General features: G+C 37.9%; 1 protein-coding gene across 2 annotated transcripts in view; it reads right to left on the bottom strand.

Annotated features, from left to right (window-relative positions):
* LOC149084447 (IQ motif and SEC7 domain-containing protein 1-like) overlaps positions 1 to 26,295 on the bottom strand; it is a 425,974-nt gene that overhangs the window by 290,678 nt on the left and 109,001 nt on the right. For both annotated transcript variants that reach the window (XM_089234841.1, XM_089234847.1), the window contains exon 2: positions 6,413 to 6,511. In XM_089234841.1, the coding sequence (XP_089090967.1) occupies positions 6,413 to 6,511 (99 nt within the window). The remainder of the gene's footprint in view (positions 1 to 6,412; positions 6,512 to 26,295) is intronic.

Raw genomic sequence — 26,295 nt, 5'->3', positions numbered from 1 at the left:
CAAATGTGAATTTTGTATGCCTGAAGTGGAATATCTTGGTTTCGTGGTAAACAGAGAGGGATTGAAGCCTGGGCCAAGGAAATTAGTTGCTATAGCTGAGTATCCAGTTCCCAAGACTAAAGAAGAACTACGACGATTTTTGGGTTTGACTGGTTTCTTTCGGCGCTTCATAGAACGTTATGCTATCATAGCATTTCCTCTTAACCGTTTACTTAGGAACAATCAGTTATTTGAATGGAATGATGAACAAAAAACTGCTTTTGCGATCTTGCGAGAAAAACTAGTGTCACAACCGGTGTTAAAGTTATTCGATCCTCGTGATAAAACAGAATTGCACACTGATGCAAGTGCGGTTGGATTAGCAGGTATGCTACTTCAACGGGACAATAGCAACAATCTAAGGCTGGTGTACTGTGTGAGTCGTAGAACTCATCCTAATGAAGAAAAGTACCACTCCAGTCGTCTTGAACTCATTGCTGTTGTATGGTCAATGACGCGACTTCGACCGTTACTACTTGGCTTGAAATTTACGCTTGTTACCGACTGTTCTGCTATCATATACTTGAACACTCAACGAAATATTAAGCCTCAAATTGCGAGATGGGCTGAACAACTTAGCGAATTTGATTATGAGGTGAAACATTGTCCTGGAAAGAATATGACGCACGTCGATGCTCTCAGTCGTTCACCTGTGGAAGAATGCGAAAATACATCGTATGACGGGATTCGTTCTAACGGTCCAAGCGAATTTAATGTAAATCCCAAGGCATTTTACATTTCCAACGAAAGAGATAGAGTTTCTCTTATTCAGTCTCAGGACAAAGAATTGCAGAAAATTATTTCCGTTCTCAAGAAGCCAGTATCTAAACGTACTCATCATGATAAATCTACTATTGATAACTATGAGTTGAATGAAGGTATACTTTATCGCATCGAAGAAATTAATTGCAAGCAACGAAAGTTGTTTGTGATGCCACGAACCATGAGAAAATACCTTGCTGTGAAATATCATGATTTTTCAGGTCATTATGGTGCAGAAAAAGTAGTACAGATGATCAGAGAACATTTTTGGTTTCCAAAAATGGTGAGCTACGTCAAACAACATGTGAGACAGTGTGTGGTCTGTGCATTTACAAAAGCACCGTCAGGAAAGAAACAAGGGAAATTGAACCCTATACTCCCAGGTAAAAGACCGTTTGAAATTATTCACATGGATTTCCTAGGACCATTGATATCCAGTTCTCATCGCAACAAAGAACTTTTGGTCATTATTGATAACTTCACGAAATTTGTTCGTTTACGACCGTGTCCTAATTGCTCCACGAAGAGTGTACTCAAGTACTTTGATGAATTCATCAGTGATTATGGAACTCCCCATCGTGTTATAACTGATCGAGGAACCTGCTTCACGTCAAAAGCATTTGAAGATTACTGTAAATTGCATGGAATCAGACATACACTTATCTGTAGTCAAAGGCCACAAGCAAATGGTCAAGTCGAGCGTATAAACAGAGTTCTTATACCTATGATAACCTCGTCTGTTAAAACTGAGTCGCATAGGGATTGGGATCGAGTATTGCCTGAAGTGCAAAGATCAATAAATTGGGCACCCAGTAAGTCCACAGGCAAGTCCCCTTTTGAACTTCTACATGGATACAAACCCGAAAGACCTGGTTACTTCCCACCGGAATTATTGCCAACTTCTTCCGAATATGAGTCACCAAACAAATTGCGTGATCAAGCTCGAGAAAATATTCTGGACTCAAAAGAGAAAATGAAAGAGATGTACGATGCTCATCACAGCGTTGCTTTTAAATATTCTATTGGTGATGTGATAGTGGTACGACGGTTACCAGAGCAGACCGGAGTAAGCACCAAAACACAAGCAAAGTACCGAGGTCCAATGGTGGTTGCTGGAATACTGCCATCAGACACATATAAGATCACTGATTTTCGTCAAAGTGGTCAAGGGCGAGGAAGACGACAAAATTATACAACAACAGCCCATGCATCTCAGATGAAACTATTCCATCTTGTTGACGATGAAGATCAAGTTATTGACTCAGAGCTCAATGACGATGATGGTGAAGTGAAACAAATCAACGATAATCATGTATCAAATGCATGTACACCGAGAGAGGAATATTGCGATCCTGACAATGATTCAAACAGAGTGAACCGTACTAAAAGGGCGAGAAAATTGCCGTCGTATTTGAAAGACTATGAACTATGAGAGAACTGTCATTATTTTCTGACTTCAATTCATATTATGTGTGTTTACTAATTTTTGTACTTTGTTATATTTTGACATTTATATTGTGTATCGTATTTTATAGTTTCCATAATTACTTTTGCAATTAGTGTATTTGTTGATATACTCCAGAAAAATTGTGCTGTGCAAAATAATGTATCATGTGAACGAGGACGTTCTTGTAGCAGGGTGGCCGAATGTTAGCGAATACCACCTGCTCTTTAGATGTAGGTGCGTAGCAGAAAGACACCTGGCATGTAGCGGTACTATCATTTTAGTAGCATTCGATGTTGAAGTGTGAGACCGGACGCATGCAAGAAAATGCGCTCCCGATGGGTCTCTGATGTATCATATAATTTAATCATTTAATTAAATCTCTCATATTAACGATTCTGTCTCTCCATCAAGAAACGTCTCATTCGTTTAGTCTATAATATATTGGTATCGCCATCTATCAGACACAAACAGAACTAAGAATGTTTCCAAAGAACGAATTCGTTTGCATTTCCTCAAAATATATATAAATAAATGGTAATTATTCAGTAATTAATTACCCATTAAAGCATTTCTCAACAGTTTTTTTTTTCGTGTTACCATCCGAGATCGTTCAATAACTAGTATTGCGCCTGTCGCATGTCAGAGTGCACTTATGCTAATGGAGTTAAAATGAGTACGTCGTCCCACAGACGAATGTTTATGAATAGTGTTGCGATTGTAGAACGGGTGCAAATTTGCAGAAACGGGGGGGGGGGGGAACTTCAGAAGTTCTTGGTGAAACTTCTTCCGCTGATCAAACACAACCCTGTGGATGTCAGAAAAAAAATTTGCGCCTTCTGCGATTATTAAGAACGTCGGATGACAAGGTTCTGTTGTCCCCAATGTAAAAAAATTCATGTGTATGGATCACCGCGGTTTATTATGTGTCGATTTCTCAGAATAACTATTTTGTTTATTTTCAATTTCAGAAAATTAATGATTAATAAACAACTTTTCAGATTTAAAGTGTGTTTCATTGCTCCTTGTATTCTATAAAACAAAAGTCATCAATATAATATGTTCGTCTGAGAGACGAATGTTTATGAATAGTGTATCTCCCATGCATGTTTATGAATCTAGTATTAATAGAAAGGTTACAAATTGAGATTTTAACAAATTATTTATCAATTGATTCCCTTTTTTAACATCGGGGTTTCTTCCTTCTTTTTTTTAACCTTTTCTGTTCTACGGTTTTTTGCGCAAACAACAAGGAATGCTTTACGAAATTAATATTCAGGCTATTAAAAACTATGGATGGGCCGAAGTGATTGGCAAAACTAGTGATTTGGTCGAATATCAATTTTTTTTAAATTAATCTCAATTATAAATAAAATTGGTGCCTTTAAAATTGGAAATAAAATTATTGGTCATTTCAAATGATTGAATTTTAATTGTGCAATTTATTATTTAAATAAGTATTAAAAAACTGGTAATTGAAAGATTTTTATTGGCACGACACTAAAAATTGAATTTAAAGATGATTTGTTGTATTTTTTTTTATGGGCAGCGTATTATATTTCATCATGAACAGTGGAACTTCGGTTAACGAGCAATTCGCATAATCAGCACAAATTGTGAACAAATTTTGACTAGATTAATGACAGATGATAATGAGCAAAAGTTCTTTGTTTATTTTCACGTTTACACAACTGAGCTGATAGTTTTTCTGCTTTCGCCTACGCACGTAATATGGAATTGTTGGTAATATTCTGCTCTACAGTCTCCGGTAAGCGTGCCTCACTCGGAAAATTAACGCACATGTGAGGGTGAATATTTATGATACGGAACTAGATGCAGCATTGCAGCCATGTGCATGTGCGCTTGAATTTTTTTTTTAACTTTTGCTTAGTGCTTGGAAAAAACTGTGGGCTGATTGCATCATTGAACGTGACTTTTAGGGGTGCTAGCCCATGAACAGGAGCCACTACTTGTCGAAGAGGTGAAGTAGATACGTAGCACGGTAGATGAAGCGATAAGATCTCTTATGCACGCACCAGCAAGAGTTTATGGACGATATGGTGTCTCATCTGAAGAAGAGAAGAAGTCCCTCACATAAAATGAGATTAGAGAGATATGGGAATCTGTGAAAAACTCTGTAGAATAGAACCACCTAAATAATGCTGTAGCAGTGTGGTATACGAGCAATGAATCTGCCCAACGAACGCTGCAATTTCCTATTTCTCAAAAATCCTAACAAGGAGGCAAAAGCGAGTGTCATTGGATAAGGTTGTTTTTGAAAGTCCCGCTAAAAGAATAAGTTTGCAAACAACAATGAATCTGTAAATCATCCTACACGATAGTCCTCTCTCTCGTCGTTTAGCATAAGTTAATTTGTAAACATCAATTTATATTATGGATATTTTATTCTATTATGAATTATTATTACAGTATTGTGTTTAATTAATGATTGAATGTCATTTTATTAGTCATTTTTATGTGAATGTATAATTGTGGAACGGATTATTTGAGTTTCTCTTATTTTCTACGGGGGCGTTTGATTCAGAAACGAGCACGTTGTCAGAACGAATTAAGCTCGTTAATCGAAGTTCCACTGTATAGGCTATATATTTTTCAGTTATATACTTGCATTTTTAATTTGTTTGCTGTATTTTAGAAACATAATGACACCAATATTTGTTATGGGCATCTTTATTTCAGCCTTGTCGTTAGGCATTTTGCCTGTTGTTGCCTTGTATTTATATTCTAATATTACTCACAGAATCGATTTTGTTTAAATACTTATTATCAGTTTTACAATCCAATTAAGAAAATGTCACCCGTTATTTACTCTCAACTAACTTAACTAAAAGTTTAGAAACATGAAATTTTCAAATAATTTTCTCATTTTTCTTCTTTAGATGTTCTTTGCCTCATTCAGTAGCTCGATAAGCATCTTGCCTAGGTGCATCTATCAGTTAGTGAACTTGTGTATATAATTTATGCTCACTTCCACCTTATTGCAGTAGCATTATATTTTTAGTCTCTTGTTTTGCCAATCCTAGAAATTCACCCTGCCAAAACCTGTTTCCACGAAAGGATATGTGCCACACAATAAAATATAATCAGTAATATTTTAATTTATGGAAAAAAAATTCCAATTAATATAATTTTTTATTTAATTAGTTTCATGTACTTAAACAGATATTCGGCCGAATATGTAATTGCAGCCAAATAATAGTCCCATATTAAAACATAGAATTAATTGTTTTCTCATCAAAGCTCACGGAGCCCCCTGAAATCCATTCAAAGGCCCATAAGAACCTCTCCCTCCTATATATTGGGATATATCTGGATAGTTTATTTTTGACTTCGACGATGAATATGAGTAACAAATCGTCTCCGGATGAAAATTAATGTCTTACAGGCCTAAAAGGTTCTTACAAGCGATTGTTTTTTTCCCGGTCGAACACGGAAAAATTTGAACCGATTATTTTCCTCTGGAAAACAGTAATAGCCTAAATTTTTAAAACAACCAGTTTTATTCAAAAGGTTCAATATAAAACCTCATAAAAGTCAAAAATGTAATTTTTGGGCAGTAGATTTACTAATGATATGCTTAATAGGAAGATGGAGCTCCTATCAGAGTCACGCAGGAAAGGGAGTATAGAGAACGCCGCCACCCCTCGTGCATCAATACGGAATCCCATCCGGAATATTATCCCATAGTAAAGGGGTTTTCAAAATACCGTGGTGCACACTTCACAAATATCAAGCGCCAGTTCACCATGGCGACTAGAAAACTCGGTATTGGCGCCTAAAATTTTCTGTGCGTGATTGCTAAATTGTAGTCTAGAAATAACGCAAATTTTTCTGGTTTCAAGTATGATTTTTCATTCTTTTAAGTCCCTTATAAGTCGAAAACACATCATTTAGGACAGTTTTTCCTAGATATTAAAGTCATTTTTGGATCTCAAGAAATTTGACTGCCACCTAAAACTTTTTTTCTATTTGTCAAGCCTTGCTGCAGTGGTTGCACCGTGGAAAAGAATTTGCTTTTTCACCACGACTAGTATTAAATGTGATCATTAATGAGGAAGTGGGGTTGACTGATCACACATCGCTTCGATACAATCATGCTCACTGTAAATTTTAATACTAGTGATAACAGGAAAATTTTAGTCCTACCTTTCACAGTCTTCGCCTTCCATCGTTGTGTCTGTCTCAGCGTCTGTTGTACAAAGAGATTCGTCTATCACAGGTCCTTGTCTTGGAAGGGTAGGTGTCCTGTGTGTAAGAAAATTTTGATTGTCAACTGAAAAAATTCAATTATAGCTTAAAATAATAAAAAAAAGATAAAACTAATAAGAAATGCTTTGTTACTAAACGGAATCACTTTGAGAAACGCAGAATAAAATAAAAATTTTCCCATGTTCTTCGATCTCTTATTCGGGAATTTCGACTACAAAACCTGCATTTTCATCAGAGTGCTTACGAAAGTTTCATTCAGGCGTGTATTGGGACCCAGTTCATATCAGTTCTTCAAACGATATCACAATTAAATTAGACTGATTCTCATGAAATTATCAAACGAAAAGTCGGATATAACCGATGACTTTATTTATGTTCGAATGACATAAATTCTTGAGTTGTTCTGAAAAACAGCGAAATATCCGAGTGCGCGTTGTAACGAGGGGAGAAACTGTATCAACTTTTAACAAGCCGAATTCTATTCAGATCGATTTTTCACTATTTTTTACTTTTATTTCTCCATCTTTTAGTTTGCAGATATCATCCATGAATTTTGCATAAAAAATCCGTTATATATTTTCTGAACTTATTCATGTCATGTCCGTAGAAACATTAAAAATAAAAACCCAATGAAATATCATCACAATGGAATTCTTATGTAAGCGTCAGAAACAGAAAAATTCAGAAATTGACTAGGAGTCATTCAAGTGTTACGTCAGCATCTACGGGGGGTTCTGATTTGCTGAATACGTCAGCACCTACGGGGGGGGGGGGTTCTGATTTGCTGAATTTTTATGACAACGGGTGGGGGTTTTGATGTGAAAAATGTTGTTTAAAAATGTGAAGTAGCATCTTACTCGGTGCGCCAAAAATGAGAAAAACTTTTCGCTAGTTTGTGGGCACTTGAACTAACATTCTCCCTAATAATAAGTCCCCTACAGAGCCACTTTAGGCTCCTTTCACACGGAGCAGATGCGGGTCCGCATGCCCACACGAGCACTAAAATTCTCACCCGCATCTTTAGTTTGAAATTCGTGCAATGAAAACTATTTTTTTTCGCAATTTTTGTAATTATTTTTCTCCTTTAATTCCTGATTCAGAGAGAGTGCCCATAGGCAGCCTAGAGCCATTCTTTGGTGGTCTAATCTAGAGTAAAAATGAAAGAAAATTTCTAAAAACATCCAATGATGTTCCAAAAAAAAAAATAAAAGCATTCAGGAGATATCAAAGACTTTGCAAAGTAGAAAAAAAGGGGGGGTGGAGGTTTTCAAAATGTATGTGCTTAGAAATATTCACATCACAATTCTGTCTTAAGCCCGGATTACACTATAAAAATTTTATAATAATTCATTTACAAATGCAACCAATAAGTCTATCGGTAAACTTAAGAAAACCACCGATAGGTGGCGCCGACTTCCCCATTTCAAAGATAAGATACGCAAATAACGAACAGAATGCCTCCAAATCATTTATTACAGCAGTATGTGTTCCACATGACCACTACCACCACTGGGGATAACACATTTCAGGCGAGTCACAAATCCAGCAACGGCAAGTGCAGCAGGTCCGGATGTATACGTGACACCTCTCGGCGGATCGCATCTTTCAGTTCCGACAGATTGGATGGACCGGATCGATACACTCAGGATTTCATGTCCCCATAACCAGAAGTCTGCGGTGTCAAATCTGGAGACCAAGGAGGCCATGGGAACCTGCAACGCCTTCTGGTGATCTTGTCTTTCCCGAACGTCTATATCAGGAATGCCTTGACCAGAATAGCAGTGTGACTAGTTGCTCCATCCTGCATAAACGTGACGGTATAAGGCGCATCTATTTCACGCAAACATGGCACAACCTCCTCGCGCAGAAGAGTTACGTAACTCTGCGCATTCACCGTAGCCGTTTTCCCCCCATTTACTGGGCACTGCATTTCAAAGAAGAACGAACCTGTGAACACCACACCACACTGTTACTTTTGGGAATGCAATGGTTTCTGCGTGTCCTCACGTGGATTAGACGTCGTCCAGATGCGTCAGTTATGGGTATTAACGTCGCAATGAGCTCCATCTATCCACAAGGTGTTAAAGACCCAAGTGAGATTCTGTTCGATTTTGGAAAGCCCACCTCGCAAATGCTTCCCTCTGTACGGTATCCGCTGGTAAAAGTTCACGTTACGACCGCAATCTGTATGGGTACAGATCAAGGATTACATGAAGCATATTGCGTGTCCAGGATGGGGGTTGGGGGTAAGCCCAAGCGTCTGGCAGCTTCACGAGCAATGCTGGTCCCTGCAGCTGATTCGGACGCTAACGCTTCCATTTCGGCTGCAACACGCGGTGAACGTTGCCTTCCTTAAACATGGTCGTCCGGCTCTTACACGATCCTCCATCGGCCCAGTTTCCTCAAACCACTAAACAAGATTTATGAGGCCTGTCGCTATTAAAGGTCCTTTTACAGTCCTTACATTCTTCTGAACACTGAATTTACGCAAGACAATGGTCGCCGATTCCTTTTCATTTCAAACCGAGAACAACTCAGGTTTACCACCATCTATGGGTGATTTACTACCTAGTGATTAAATCGCAGTTAATTTTTTGAATATGTTTACATTGGATGAACGCAGGTGTCGAGGAGATATGATCGAAGTGTTCAAAATTTTCAATGGGATGGACCATGAATCTTTAGTACACCGCCAATTGACTGCTTTTACAAGGTGACACCAGTATCGATTGGTGAGGGACAAGTTTATGGGGTCGCAAGGAATTTTTCTCTAATAGGGTTGTTAATAAATGGAATAGCTTATCCCCGGAGGTAGTAAATTGTAACACAATTGACACGTTTAAAAAGAAATACGATAAACATGTTGGGGTAAATCGAGAAGCTATCCATTATTAGAATAAGATAACCATAAGTATTCTATATGGGCATTGTGTAATACTTTATCACGTGTATATATTGTTTATAATTTTTGTGATTGTGTTTTTGATTGGGTTGCTGTATTTTTGAAATATATGACATCCATATTTTTATGGGCGTCTTTTTCTCAGCCACCTCGTTGGGCATTTTGCCTGTTGTGGCGCTGTATTTGTACCGGAAATGTAACTGTGTGTGTACCTAACAGTGAGTGCGAATGTAGTGTTGTGTTTGATTTTACAGTGTCGCCATCTCTATTTCAGAAGTTAAGTGAGTGATGTGTTATGATTGAATTACATTTGTATTGTTTGTAGGTCTGTTGCTCTCTGTGGCGAGACTTTTTAAAGGGGAGATCGGCTCGCTGGTTCACGTAAAACAACTTCAACAAAGCTTCACACTCCGCATCCTTGTTCACATACACGGTTTACAACGAACTGATTGTGGATTAGGAGCACAGGCTCTTATATATAATCGTCTTTTACATATTTCCACCGAAGTCACTCGTACTAGTGCCACCTATCGGCTGTTTTTTTCACTGTCAAAAAAAACACCCGTGATTTAGCGATGCTAACTCTGAAAACCGTTTTTTATTCCGGTTATTTCTCCCGGTTTTTATTCATTTTTAAAATTGCTACGGACTTTTTGCCCACCCTGTATTATCGCACCGTCAATTTTCTAAATTTCAAACTATGACAACACTTTTAACAAGGGAACGCATGGAAAATAACCCGAGTCAATGTTATCCAAATAAAAAATTCATTCCGATTACTTTCTCGAATACCAAATTTAAAATTCAAAAGAAAGAACAATTTCTTCTTCTCTTTAACTATTGCAAAAACTTAATTCTCTTCCTCTTTAAAAATTTCTAATTTTTTTTTTCCTGGAAAGCAATTCCAGCAACGTCGTTTAATTAACGCGAATCACTGGAAAGGAGCTTGTGTACCGCGAATTCTTCTAGTTTTGATTTTATTTTTTCTAATTATTACAGGATGAAGCCAGTTAAGAAATCTTTTGAATTTTAATGAGACGGAAGAAAAGGAAGGTCAAGTTTTTCTTTTTTATCTTCTATTTGCAGTCTTCAGCAGCGGAAAAAAAACTGCTAAGATGATTTAAATTGGCTTATCCCGTTGAGGGGCAACTATTTGCGTAATTAATGAAGTTGCCTTATCCACTTGCGCTCTTATTATATAATGTTTCGTTTTCTTCAAATTAAACTCTAATCTAGATAACGTCTATTTTAACACTCTATTTGGCAATGTTCCTCTCTTTGCGGACACCGCTGGGACAAAAAAAAAAAAAAAATTCGTCCGTAAAGAAGGGTGACCGTTAATCAGGGGGTTTGAAAAAGTTTTATTATACAAGGGGGAAATTATTATTTGGCCGTAAAACCGGGGCGATCGCATCTGAGGGGTGTTCGTTAAGAAGGGGTTTACTGTATTACCCTGAAGTGAAAAACTTGCAAGGAAAATTCTAAATACAGTCGAATCCTGTTTTAACGAATACCGTTATAGCGAAAAAATCTCGTTTTAACGAACACTTTTCGAATCCCCCAGATAAGGTTTGCGTAGGAACTATGCAAAAACTTTGAATTCCTTTAAAAGAAATTTCGTTAAAACGAAGTGATTTCTCCGGTCTCTTGGGAGTTCGTTATAACGGGATTCGACTGTAATGACAAAGGTTAGCTTCATTGCTGCGATTTCTCGTTATTGCGACATCAATGTCAGATATTTCAAGAGGGGAAAACTTCAAATTCGATCCACCTTGCTGTAGCTACACTTGCCTGGATCCACAGGCTACACCCTGGATCAACATGTCTTTCATGTAGAAAGTTCTTTTTTTCAGTGGCGGGATAAATAAAGGTTATGCAAGTTATATATTGCATAACTTCACACATGCTATAACCGACATTATTAAATCTGCAAATCCGTGGGCATTGAGGGGAAAGATAAGTCACACGTCCCAGTGTTTTGTAGGAGCAATAGAAAAACTTGGACTACGAAAATATATATTTTTTTCTGTATCGAGTAACGGAGAAGAGTTCACTGAAGTAGAAATAGAAGAAATTAGAGAATTGACTAACAGCAATTCAGAAGCCGGCAGAGGAGGGATTCATCGAGCTGACTGCTTCTGAAACCTAAGCGATGCCCTATGAAGATGAATCATGATTGATAATTGTAAGACAAATTCATTATGAGCAGCATAGTAAAAGGCATCGAGACACTCATCTCCGATACGTTTTTCACGTGTAGGAAAAGTATTTACCATACCATAACAAATTAACGGAAATGTAGAAGAATCAACTAACAAATATTGTTATTCTTTCAAAAAAAAAAGTCCCTTAGATTCATTTAACCCTCACCCTGTTCCACTTATTCCACACAAAGCAGATACGGTATACTTTGGGTTATTAGCAGATTTTCGATATTCGCGGTCACCCCCAGAACGTAACTCCGCGAATACCGAAGGACGACTTTATTCCTCTTCAGATTTATTTTTTTCCTCTTAAATTCAAGCAATGTATTAAACGAATATTGCGGTGTCTTTACAAACTTCTGAAATTCTTAGTCGTGTATGTTGAACAATTTTTACCTTGAATTTTCAAAATTACACGTTTTTCAAAATATTCAGAATTCTAAATACTGATTTGCTGTTTTAAGCATAGGTGTATTCAAAATTCTTAATCGTGGGTTTCCGAAATATAATCTATGCTCGAGAATTTTCGGTATTGTATTGAAACGATTTTTGAAGCATTCGCTATTTTTAACCGTTTGAGTACCAAGCGCGCGATCGCGCTGTTGAGATTTTATGTCGAGAAAACCCAGTACATTTCGAACATTGTGGACAACTGACGGTGCGTTACCGATTGTTGAAGTCGCGCGTTCAGATTTACTGAAGCAAGTACATCACACAGCTCCTTTTAATGTAAATAGTACATTTTACAATAGGTAGGTTAATACTATAATAATGCAATAATACATTACGAAATAAAATTTTTTTATTTCATTGTTATCTTCTCAATAATTTTTATCGAACAAAACTTGAAATATTCATAAATTTACAGTACGCATATGTAATAATACAGATGTATTTTATAAAATAACGAATTACAAATTAACAATATTTTCGTGTTATGAACAAACAATTTAAATTGCAATAAATGTGACGGAGCGATGAGAAAAAGACGAGAATCGCGTTACCTAACAAATACAAGAAGCGCTATTGCTCCGATTGGGATTCATCGATGTAAAATAAAACAAGAGCTATCGCGTTGCTTGGGTCTTTTCGTACTCATTTAAAGAAAGCGCGGTTGCGCTGTTTGGCATTCTTCGACAGTGTTTTTTCAATACCCCCTGGGACTCAAACGGTTAAAAACTTACAAATGACAAAATATTCGAAAAATGAAAGCACAATATTTCAAAATACTTAAAGACCATGGATTCTTCAAACGTAAATGTTAAAACATTTGAAAAAAAAAAAAAATCTCATGCAGGCATGCATTTTCCAAAATATCTAAAACATTCTCAGGCATGATATTTTCAAAACATTCAAAATTCTTAAGCACAGATTTTTAATTGTAAAATAGAAATTTTAATATCACCATTCGGACCACTTTGAATATCACTCCGATAGTGTTTTTCACGTCGTGTGGATGGACCATTTAAATTTTTCTAAGAAAACATAGCTAAAATTGAAACAAAAGAAAAATATGGTTGGTGAATGTGAGAGATATGAACACTACATCTGGTAGATGACCATGATGTTGATTTTACAACAGGAAACTGCCTGATATTCAAATTTCGCAGAAAGGACTCCCGTCGTTGCGAAAAGCTAGCCAAAAGTTGTTTCGACATGTTTACCGAAGAAGTCCATCCACAAAACTAGCCTCGCCACTTCCTTTAACAACATTCCGAAACTTTCAGCAAGCAGTCTGGGTAATGTCTACTCGTTTCTAGTCTCCGTAAACATTCGACGTAGTTAACCAACTTATGGCAAAACTTTACAACACCATGTGGATTTATTTCGTAAACTTCACAACTCATGAAAACGAGTAACCATTTATTTCGATAGCGAACAAGAAACAAAGGCCACACGAAATGCGTTTAACGCCCATAACTCACAACTACAAGCTATAAAATTTATTCGTACTTCGGGAATAAATTAGTCTAGTGATATATGGTACGTATACAGACTTTTTTGAATTTCCAGATTACGCCCATAAAATGTTATATAAATTCAGTTCTTGCAACGAACAGTACCAGTTTTCTATAAAACATGTTTTTAGCTGCATTGAACAAATAAATAATTCATAAAAATTGCCCGGAAACGCATTGCGTACTTTATAATCACAAAAATATTTTTCTTAGGAAATATGGTTAGCGCCGTAGGAAAACATCTGCAGAGATATTTCAACTCAAAACAGCGCTAAAATTCCAAAGAAACTTTCAAGTTGTAGTTCATTGAAATTTTTTCGAAATTCTGAGACCCCTTAGCTTTTAATAAGTAATATCTCGGAGAATATTGCACCTAGCAACGTGAATATTTTTGCGTTCAACAGAGACTGGACAAAAACTTTCAGGTTGGAAGTTTGAGGATAAAGGGATCGTACAGAAAACAAATTTTGCGTCTCGGTACATACAGGGTGCATAACAAACGCGGGGTATGACATTTTACTGGCGAACCGTTGATCCTAGAGGTATACTTCCAGTTAGAAAAAGTTTTCAAATTACTTGTAGTACTCAGATATGTCATTCGTGTTGCAAGGGATTGTAGAGTTGTTAAAATAAAATATAAATTAAGTTTTTTATCCAGTCCCCGTATGCTCAAAAACTCAATTAGAAAGTTGTTGCCTGTTTCTCTTGAGGCCAACAACAAATTCTCACGTTTCTAAGTGCAATATGCACTGAGATATTCGAATTCGAAAAAGTGGAGGAAAGTTCGAAAAAAAATTGCATTAAATGTGGAAAAACCGTTTTACCGAAACTATCGCGGTAACCCCCCGCACTATCACCTAGACCAGGCATCTCCAACCCGCTGCTCCCTGAAGTACCCAGAGTGTTCGATGCCTGTATTCGATTCCGTGCTCGCGAGCACTTGATCAACTTTGCAATCGCATTCAAGGATTGAAATTATTGTGATTTCATGAATTTGTATGTCAAATTTGTCGTACGGGTGCTCTTCTTTTAAGGCAGTTCTCGCAACAAGAAAAATGTTGAAGACCTCTGATCTAGACTTTAGCTCTTCTGCTATTCCTCGGAATTTTCCAACCATTTAACCATTCACGATCACAATACTAATAGAAACAAAAGGGCCGCAACAGGAGAAATGCCCAACAAGCTAGCTAAAAAAAAAATGTCCATGAAAAATATGGATGTCAAATACGTATAACAAAAATTCATTCATTCAAACTGAGCATAACTCCGGTCTATCGCTATGGGCAATTTACCACCGAGTTGTCCCGGAAGAGTTTGTGTATATAGGTACCTAACAGTCGGAGTGAGTATCTAGTATCGTGTTTTCAGCAACTCAATATAGGAAAATATTTCATGAAAGAAAAGAATCAATAATTATTACTACGCATTATACTGCTTTTAAAGATTCATGGTCCATCCCATTGAAAATTTTGAACTCTTCGATCATATCCCCCGACACCTACGTTCTTTCCAATGTAAACCCATATTCGAAAAATTACGTCTCTCTCCATAACTCGCCCCGTGTGCCAACAAGGACACACGCACCTATTCTCTGCAATCTCTCAACCAAGTCTACGTCACCTCCGTAGGTGTGGTCTAAAAAACCTTACCGCATGCTTCAGTCCAGAACGAACTAAACCACGGAAAAGCGGAAGAGTGACTTCAGGAAAACACGAAGAAACATTTTTTCAAGAATAAAACCAAGCATTGTATTCTTTTTCTTGACCACCGCTGAAAAATGTTCAGAAAACCTAAGCCGCTCATCATTGAGAATCACCAAATCGGTGACCTTAGTTAAAAATCAATACACAAACCATTCTAATATTCTATTACAAAATACACGTTCAAAATCCATCTGACAACATACAGATTCTCCTTCTCAAACATAATCAACCCACCAACAATCATCCATCAACGATCGGAAACCATCTATTATAGAAATTTAATGGTAGAACTATACAAAGTCGTAACATTACAAATACGTAAACTGTGTAAGAGATCATTAAATGCGGGACGTAAAAAAAAAATATATATATGAAAATTGAACGTCAAAAGATCAACAAAACGATAAAAAGGTAACAAAATGACAAAAAAAAAAAAATGAAATAGGAATCCGATAAAAGTGGCTGGAAAGCTGGTTTTCCCCAGCCCTTCGTAACAGACAGTTAATGTTCTGTATCAATTTCTCCACTGGTTTTTATTTATTGTTTTTATTCCCTATCCGGAATCTCCCATTAAAAGAACGGGAATAAAAACGATTCCATTCACCAAGTCACGATCTCAGATTAGTACCGACGGGGGGGGGGAGAAACTCAATCTTAAGGGAGAAACAAAAATACTATAAAAAAAAAAAAAATACATAAATGGATTTTCGTTCCAGATTAGAAACGAAAGCAGTAACCATGGAAAATTCCAGAAAGAAAAGGTTTGAGATGACGGGGAGTGTAGGAGGTTAATAACATCAGATTTTCTTGACAGCGAAAAATATCCGGCATTTCCCTTCCTTTTTCAATTTACAAGAACATGGTAATTAAAGAGATTTTTCGACATCCCCCCATTTCAAATCCTTTTTAACCAATTCAAAAAATACCGCCAATTCCGAACCGATGCAGAAGAATTAATGAAAAGATTTTTTTGACGTAGATTTCGAATGCAGCTGGTAATTGAATTCAACGGAATGATCGTATAGCATCGCGCCATCTAGGGAGGTAGTCGGCTGGGTTTTCAGTGTATCCTAGAGTCGCACTATCTTTTTAGTCCGCGGGCCACTTGTAGGCCGTCTCAACTCTTTAAGCGGTTTTTAAAATTTTCTTGATCCGCATTATAACTGCCACATTGGGCATAAAATGTTAAGAATCAGAGATATTTCGGGGTCACAAAAATAAAGCAGATCAAGTTTGACGAGGTAACTTCCGAATCGCCGCTGTAAGGGTTAAAAACATCATGACCCCGGGCAAAGTGATTTTTTTTTTTGGTTCCCACTACCGGGATAGAAATACCTGCTCTACTCAATCTACATACTATCTGTGGAAATTTGACCAGATTTCATTTTCATGAGGTCCTTACTGCACTTCGGGCCCCTGGCCATTTCTGGATGAGCCCATACGTGCACTACTCGTGTGGCAGAAACTTGTACACATAGTGTGACCATAAGACCCAGATTTGTCTGTCCCAATTTTTCTTAATGCGCCATTTTTTGTTTGCTGGCCATTTAAATCCTTGAATAGGATAGGCCGACATCTCGAGTGGATTTCGGATATGCATGCTAATTGTAAACCAAGCATGTTCGGTCACAAAAGCTGTTTTGTGCTATCCGCGAAAGGACGTAGAACCCGCAGATACACGGCAGCCATACTTTTCCATACAGTAGGTCCATTTTATAGTTAGTGCAGAAAATAATGTGCAATGTCGAAGTCAATAATTCTCATATATAACGAAACTATGCGTGTGTAATCTTGCCAAAATACTGTAAAATCCGAGTTAGTTTCACGTATACTTTAATATAATTCAAGCTCAGATGATTTCGGTTAATCGCCAAAGGCGCCAGTTTTTTAATAATCACAATTCCGATCATAAAATAGCACTTGCTAAAGTATTACAAACATCTATATAGTATCTAACCTTTAAAATAATTCAACTGAAACAAAATGGTGCGTATTCCCATTTGAAGATTCAAAAATTTTCAAATGGAAATATGATATGAGAATCCCTAAATAAACATGTTCACGGAATTATCAATGAGAAGAAAAAACTCCTTCGAGATATCTAGGAGATAAGACTACAATATGTACATTATTCTAAAAATTACAGACGGAGCCAAAGTACGCCAAATCAAACATAAAGAAAAGAAGTCGAATACTCAGCTGTGTTCAGCAAGAGCGGATATCGATCGCCAAAGGGAAGTTCAAAAGAAAAATGTGCGCTTTTTATAGACTAAATACATTCACCGGTACGAAACGAAAAAAAAATACCTTTACATTTCGGATGACTGCTATCACAAGAATTGCGGCACGTATTGTAACACTACAAAGGGCCTGCCGCTTTCAGGAATGCGCTCTCTAGTTACCGTATCAGCGGCAAAAAGGAAAAAAAATGGTGCTATAACACCCTTCTGGAAGTCAGTAGAGTAGCAGTGTGCAATCAGGATAAGTGAATGGCTATATTTAGTACGGATTGCATGCACGAAAGAAAATGCGGGAACATAGTTTGAGGACTAAGAAGCTCTTCCTCAAATAAATGTACGGCTGTATTCCTAACAATTATTTTGTCCAGCAATATTTAATCACAGCCGCCATTACGAGAGTGCGACAGGTGCGGTTGCACCGGGCCCCGTGCTTTTTTTTGGGGGGGGGGGGAAGACTCCGCACTGACAGTAATAGTGGATCGTGCTTATGTTTTTTTTTTTTAAAACTGTCATAAGAAACATTATAAGTGGGACAATTTTACTTTTACGCGACAAAGCATTTTCCCGCCCACGGCACATTTCCACAGATTACTAATGTGACCCACGGAGAAGTTCCAGATCACTTGAGTGATCCGTGGCGTATTTAAAGATCACCACGGCACATTTTCGGGAGCACTTAAGTGCCCCCGCGGAGCAGTTCCACGCCATTTGATAGGCCCGTGACATATTCCCAGATGACTTAAGTGACCTACGGCACATTTACAGAACCCCAAAGAGGTCCAAGCTACATTTCCAGATCACTTAAGTAACCGGCGGAGCAGTTCCAGATCAATTATATGGCTCGCGGTACATTGTCAAATCACTTGAGTGGCCCGCGGCACATTTAAAGACATCTGAACAGCTCTGAGGTCGCTTTAGTGAAGTTTATTAAGTGCCTCGCGACACGTATTCAAATCAATGAAGTGGGCTACTCTTTCCTAATGCATGAACGCTTTTGCAATAGCACATGAAGATGGTATTTGCCATCTTGCAATAAATTTTCAAAACTGCAAGAAGTCATCCGCTAAAAAACGGTCTAAATTTCGGCATTGGCGTGCGTATTGGGGGGGGGGGGGGAGGCGTGGCAAGGGAACATCTGTAGGTCGGGATTCGTATACGAAACTGAAAGAGGACACGGCACGTTTACCGAATACTGCTTAATGAACGAGGTCCTACTCTACAACCAGACTAATCCACGGCTAAAAACGTTCAACCGAAAATCCTCGACCAGCTTATTCAATCGAAGTCATTGATAAATACTGGGTCGGTTTTAGTGTAAAGCCGTAGAAAATACCGAATAACAGCTGGTAAACGACGGGTGGGTGGAAATGTACAGATGCGAGGGGAGATTATTCGGAAGCTAAAAGCCGAACGTTATACAAATCATAGCAATTTCTGGCAAACATCCCTCATCCGTTTCTGTACAGTTGGATTCAGTACACACATTTTACGGGGGGGGGGGGGGGAAAGAGGCACTTGCGTGATTTAGGGACCGCAAAAGCAATCAGATGCAATGCATGGCGAGATACAAACGGTTCGGCGAGTACCGCATACTGCAAGACTGGAATTGCGTTTCATTCTATTGCTTCCATAAAGATTCATGATGACGGAAAACCGTTGCATTTAGAAGACTAACTAAATGTTCACAATAAAAAACCGCTATGATGGGCCAGTATTTTCCGGTACGGCATTCTTCTGCAATATATTAGTAATGGCGAAGGTCGTAAATCATTTGTCATTATTAGCCATCGACCTGCATGAAGCCCGGTCCTGTATACAGGGTGTCCAATAGGTAATTCTTTGAACTTTAAAGATAGGGGGTGGGTCTTAAATATGTTTCAAATGTTGTCCGACATCAACCCTTTACGTCAGGGTAGAGTAGCTTCCGGCCCGCGAAGCAAATGCGACGGTGGTCCAGTCATGCAGCCCGCGGCTAACGCGCCCCTTTAACATCGTAATTCAAACGTCGTTGTCATAAGGGATGTCTTTTTTTATGATATTTTGGGAAATTTTCAAAATGGTGATCCAAAACTTTGAGGTTGGACAATAGTAAATTTTCTACAAGCGACTGACTAGCAGTAACTACATTCTGAGCCATGCTGAATTTCTAATAAGTTCTAAAAAAAATTGGCTTATAGGCAATCAAAGCTGTGGCACTGCGAACTATTTACGTATTTTCAAGTTCCGTTTATATGAGAAAGCAGCTGTTACCCGCGGCCTTGCTCGTGTGGAGTTGGTAATCCAAAAATTACTCGGCGATGTAATTCGCCCATACAACATTTCAAACTACAGTCGAATCCCGTTTTAACGAATATCGATACAGCTAAAATCTCGTTTTAACGAATATCAATACAGCTAAAATCTCGTTTTAACGAACACATTTCTAATCCTCCAGATACGTTTACATAGGAACAATGAAAAATAACTGGAATTCCTTTATAACGAAATTTCGCTATAGCGAAGTGATTTCTCCGGTCTCTTTGAGTTCGTTATAATGGGATTCGACTATATAACGATCCCCCTTGGGGTTGGTTTTTCAGAAATCCAGTCTTAATGGGTATCTAAATTTCATATATTTATAGCTTTAGTGGTTTCGGCTAGGCGCCATGATTGCCCCCATATAACCTTTGAACCACCTCATGACCCCCTAAGAGGTTGAAATTTGAAAAATCCCCCCATAAAATAAAACAACTAACTGAATTTCATATTTATAGCTTCAGCGACGATTGCTCCATATAATTGATGATTGCTCCTCCGTTTCGGCTCGGTGATGATGAATCAGTCAGGACATTATATATGTATAGATGAATGGAGAAAAATTGCTAAGGAAAAAAACTGTTTACACGGCATGGCTGCCAAATAAGAATGCAACAAACTGTATTTCTATCGCTAATTTCAATTCACTTTCACAGACGTGTAGTCTTTTACACTGAAGTGTAGACACACTATACTAACATCCTTGTAAGTACATTCTAACCCAGAGGTGTTAAACCGATGACCTGCGGATCACATGTGGCTCTCGGAACTTCTTGCTGTGGACCGCTGACAAAAAGGCTTACATAGTTACAGTATTTACAAAAATGGTTACAAAAAAAAGCACCAATGAAAAATATTCTCAAAATCAATATGAAATACTTCCAGATACGATAGAAATATTTGCATAATTACTATAACAAATATTTTCAGAATCCTGTTCAGAATTAATGAAAATTCATATTCAATGGAAAAATGATTCCAGAATTGATGAAAATTCATATTTAATAGAAAAAACCAATCAATCAGTATAAAGCAAATAGAAAAAGAAAATTAAACAATAATATCTGGGGGGACCTCCGGTTCACTCGTAGCCCTGTTCCCCTTTGGCCCACCCGTAAAAAAAACCACTGTATAAATTTAAATACCGCAGTAGGACTTGTTGGCGCTCAGGTTTCATGAAAATTATTTGTTTGGCCCGCAAAGTCTGGAAGGTTGAGAAAAGCGCTGCCCTAACCCAAGACATGAATAACCAATCCATAACTACCTTAACTATCGTAAAGGAAGAAATCATAGCATCTTGACAAAGTATCCAAGTTCATTAAAGTATCTTGGAGAGTGGCGTTATACCCCAAAAAACAAATCAACACGTCACAAACGCGATCATCTCACGTACACGTGTAAAATGTCAATTTCTACGCAGTCCCTGTTAAAAGCAGCAACCTGAAGCCTTAAAAATTGTTTCATGACGTCACGCGAAATGACGAGTCAGCTACTTCTCCTAGAGATTCATCCGACCACAACAGCACGCGACAGTATAGTATATTGAAAAAACGAAATAGGGCTTTCATCTATCTCTCTTTCTCTTCTCTGCACAAAAAAGTATCCTTTCTCCATGAACCCGCAATCACTTCCTATTTCACGGAGAGATTGTACTCCATTTTGTTCGTTCCTCCTCTCCATACTTAGGTACATGAAGCGGCTTACCTTCTCTGAATAGAAAAAAAAAGCTACCGTCACATCACTGATGGTGGATTCAAGTTTTAGATGTGTACAGGGGTAAATGTTCTTTTCAGAGGCACACGGGTTACCTTATACAAGGTGTCCTGTAAGTGCTAATACAGCCTCTATCTCATGAACCGTTTGTCAAACAGGTATGGTTTCAGTTTAAGAAATGCTCAAAATGTACTCAAAAATTACTCTGTACCAGTTTTGAGGGGCGCGGTAGCCCGGTCAATAAGATACTCGCCTAAAGTACCAAAGGATGTTTAGAGGTGTCGCGAGTTCGATACCCGGTTCGTCCTTGTCAGAAATCTTTCCTGACACTGGGGTACAACAAAAACGGCGACTTGACCGCAGCAAAAAATTGCAACCGCAGGGGGCCCCCATCGAGGGGTTAGCGTACCAACCTCTCGATGAGTATAAGAAACAAGCCTGCCGTTCGGAATCGGCAATAAATTGTAGGTCCCGGTCTAATTAGCCCTCGTGTGCAGAAAATGACCGTGGTGCGACAAAAATGATCAAATGACCAGTTTTGAGAGTGAAAATAGTGTTACAAAATAAAAATAAAAATCTTAATTTTTGTACAGTCTCCGTCCTTTAACGCCTGCTTACAAAAGACAGGTCAACAACTTTCTGAGTCCAGCGAAAGATATCCCATGTTTGTAACACTACAATATACGCAATGATATTCCAATGCAAAAATCGGAGAGTAGTTGGGAAAGGGCAGCATAAATGAGGGAAAGGAGCGTTGCCCCCGTCAGCTTTTACTGTTATTTCCCAACTTTTCTCTGATTTTGGAATTAAAATATCTCGGTGAATATTGCAGTCAAAAACACTGAATTTTTTTTTGTAAGGCTCAGAAATGAAAGGACAAAAACTTTTTAAATTGTAAGTTGGAGGGGAACATAAAATTTAGGTTTTTCATTTTTTTCACACTATATTCCCAGTCTTAAAACTGGTAGAGTAATTTTTGAACACTTTTTAAGCATTTTTTAAACTGGAACCATGCCTCTGCGACGGACGGTTGATGAGGTAAAAGCCACATTAGCACTTTCAGGACACCCTGTATACTCGTGTATAAGCCGATTTTTTTTTTGAAAATATTGTTCCTTGATTTGGGGGGCGGGTTCTGCATATACACGGGCGGGAGAAAGTATTGACATCCACTTCGCCAAATCATATAGCACGGCTAGCTTGAAGATCCGCGACGCCATTGGACAACTTTAGCCGCGAAGCAAGAAAAGCAAAAACGTCGTTGGCTTTAATACACGGTGGACTAATACGTCGATTTTACAGCCTTTAGATGTGGCAGCATCAACAAGCCTTTCAAAGATAAAGGAATTTATGACCGAATGGATGAGTTCGAAGGTAAACAAAAAAAAAAGGCGAGGCTTTAAAGAAACCCAACACTGGCTTAGTGTGTGCCAGTAGGTTCACAAGAGGCGTAGAATTTAGTTTCCATCGAAAAATCATCATCAAATCCTTTGAAAAGTGTTGTAGCAGCAACGCGATGGACGGAACTGAAGACACCCTTCTTTGAAAGAGTGACAACGGCGATTGCAGCACAATTGAAGATTAAAACAAAGATGCCACACTGTATCGTGACTTGGCTTTTCGATGTAGAGCAGTGTTTCTTAAAATGAGCAATATCGCCCCCTGGTGAGCGATGCAAAATTCCAGAGGGGCGATAGAAGCTACGGATAAAACATAGGATTCTATGGGTTGGCTTGATATGGGGGAGGGCAATTAGAAAACAAATTTCTCTGAAGAAGGGGCGATGGAACAGAAAGTTTGGGAAACTGATGTAGAGCATAGTTTCCCAACCTTTTTGGTCCCATCGCCCCCTCCAATGCAATGTAACCCATAGGATCCTATGTTATACCCGTAGCTTCTACCACCCCCTGAAACATTCTATCGCCCCCGTTGGGAATCACTGATGTAGAGCTTTGAGGATATCAGAAGAAATGAATTAGAAAGATTGAATCTGTAACTTTTACTGCATGAATAAATACGATTTTTTCTCTCTCTGTATAATGATTTTTTGGGGGTCGACTTACACACGGGTTTTCAATTTATTTCGGTTTTGGTGGTCCTGAAGTGAGGAGTGGTCGTCTGAAACACAAGTCGGCTCATACACGAGCACAAACGGTATATATTTTTTGATCGACACTAATATGAGAAAAATTTTGGGACATTTGTAGTTTGTTTCTGTGCATATATCTGACTCATGTAGTGAAGCCACCTGGAAGATGCGAATTCGGAGTTTTTGATTTACGGTCAAACTCAGTTATAACGATGTTCAAGATTCACCGATACTTCATCGTTACAACGACGTGTCGTTACAACCGAAGTTGGCATTTTAAAACCTCTTTGTGGCGAAAAATATAATCATAATCATCAAGTACGGAAGTAAGAATCTAAACAATTAGTAAGTTTTTGTATCTTTAGGATTAGGGTGATCACATTTGATTCAGAAAAATACGGGGAATCGGAATAATTAATATGTGACGTCGCTGATGCTCACCAAACATGTTATCAAATGTCAACGAAATCACCAAATATTGATTATGAATAATAGGCTACGATTTTTATGACCTAAAAATAGACAGCATATATATGTGCTCCATAAAAAATTAATTTATGCCCGAAATAAACGAAAAATATGCCATTATAAATCGACTGACCATATTTTTCCTGAAAACTACGAAAAATCACCAATCACTGCCAAAAGTGCGCAAATAAAATTGTCAATAGAAAAAACTCGCCAATCATTGCCAAAAACAATGCTAAAAGTAAGTAAAATTGCCAATTATGTGAAATGAAGCTTCCTAGGGAGAATGGGGGAAGCTTGGGGAATAAATTCTTCTTTATTATACTGCTACTAGTGAACCAGAGATCCACTTCGTCCATATTCCTCTGCGGAACTTTTAACGAATGTTGGAATGTGTGTGTATGCGTAGTGTGAACCTAACGTGAGGTTTCTTTCTGTGTAATGCTTGTTATGCGTAGTGTTTTTGTTCTTTTCAAACCGAGCAACCTCAGGTCGATCGCCATAGGCAATTTAATAACTAGTGAGTTGTGCCGGAAGTGTAAGTGTGCGTACATAACAGTCTGAGTGCGTATCTAGTGTTGTGTATGCTTTTTCAGTGCTGCCATCTACATCTCAGAAGTGAAGCGAGTGATGTGTAGTGACTGTATATTTGCACTGTTTGTAGGCCTGTTGCTCTCTCTGTGGCGAGACTTTTTGACGGGAAATCGGCTATTATTGTACTGTTAATTACGCACAATAGTGCTCAATAAAAATAGGGCAAAAATTCTGAAAATCATGAAAAATATGTTAAAATTAAATAAAATTATGGAAGAAAACCTTGAAATTACTGAAAATCATAAAAAAAATATACTTTTCCGTAAAAATAGCGAAATATGCAGAATTATACAGAAAGCGAAGTTGTAGAGATCCTAGCCCTACTTATTCAAATAACCTTTGGCGACAAATAGTGCTACATCAAGTCTGTTAGAATGTATTTCTCGGGGGGGAGAGGAAATGAACTTGGAGAATATGAGATGAATAGTTATAGTTACATTTATCTCATAACACAATGTATAACTTATGCATATTATTTTCATTCGTGGACGATAGGTTGGTACCTAGTGCTTTTAAAGCATTTCTAACTCGGTTTTAATCGCTGCTGAACCCATGAAACCATATATATGTTCTTAGGAAAGACGATGCAATATTCATTTCCAAGGGAAACGCACTAACATGTTATTTCAATAGTTTCACGAGGATTATATTTTACTATTCTGCAAAGGCGAAAAGTTCAAAAAAAAAAGCTGCACGCGAGTGACAAAGGATTCGAAAAGCCGCTGGATAATTACAGCAAACAATTTCATGCAACAAAAATGATGTTAAAGTGAAAAAAATCATAAAATTCCCCCTTTTCGGTATACTCATTCCACCTTTGCGTGTGATTACTTACTCAGTTTTTTCCCCTCTCATTTTCACGCTTGAAAACTCCATTTACACTTATGTACGTGACAAGAGTGAATGTAAATGATTTTTTTACCCCCCCCCCCACATCACATTTTTTTCCCTTAAACACCGATTTTCTCCCTCAACACTCGATAAAATGATTCTTCTGTCTTGTGAATGGAGATATTCAAATCCTCCAACGCATCAAACAAACTACTATGCGATAACAATTGAACGAATTACAAACATTTCAGGCCCGAATGAAAAAGTTCGGGTGCAGATGCAATTTTGTCGCGACATGCGGGAGAATAAGTGGGAGGTTAAAAAAAAAGAACGGCAAACACTAGAAAGAGGTGATCGATAAACCAACCGAGGGAAAGAATAGTACAACTTGTTCTACATCACGGGCTTGGCGAGAACCGTGCCTTTCACGTGCCTTGGGAGAATGTATTGCGCCGTGTATAAAAAAAAAAAGTCCCTGAGGCTGGCATTACACAGTATGAATGTTTGATAAAAGATATTTTACAAAACTTGAAAAAAACACAACCAATAACCCTATTGGTTACATTTTTCAAGTTTTATAAAAGAATTTTCATAAAAAATTTCAGTGCAATCCCGACCTGACAGTTTATTTGAATGGGGGAAGAGAGAAGCCATTTTATATTCCACCAATGACTACATCAGGGGTGCACAACCTTTTCATTCCGCAGGCTATATATGTGGTATTTCCACCAGGAACTTATGTGAAAAGTGACCATATGACCCGTATTTTACGGTACATTGCCAAAATTTTTATAAAATGGCCCGTTTTCACAAGGCTTAGTTG

The sequence above is a fragment of the Pholcus phalangioides genome, unplaced genomic scaffold, assembly GCF_987345545.1.
Source record: "Pholcus phalangioides strain wild (caught in Gottingen) unplaced genomic scaffold, Ppha-v1.0 ptg000008l_1, whole genome shotgun sequence".
Classification (NCBI taxonomy): Eukaryota; Metazoa; Arthropoda; class Arachnida; order Araneae; family Pholcidae; genus Pholcus; species Pholcus phalangioides.
Note: the sequence above shows the minus strand (reverse complement) of the source record. Positions and strands in the feature narration are given on the sequence as shown.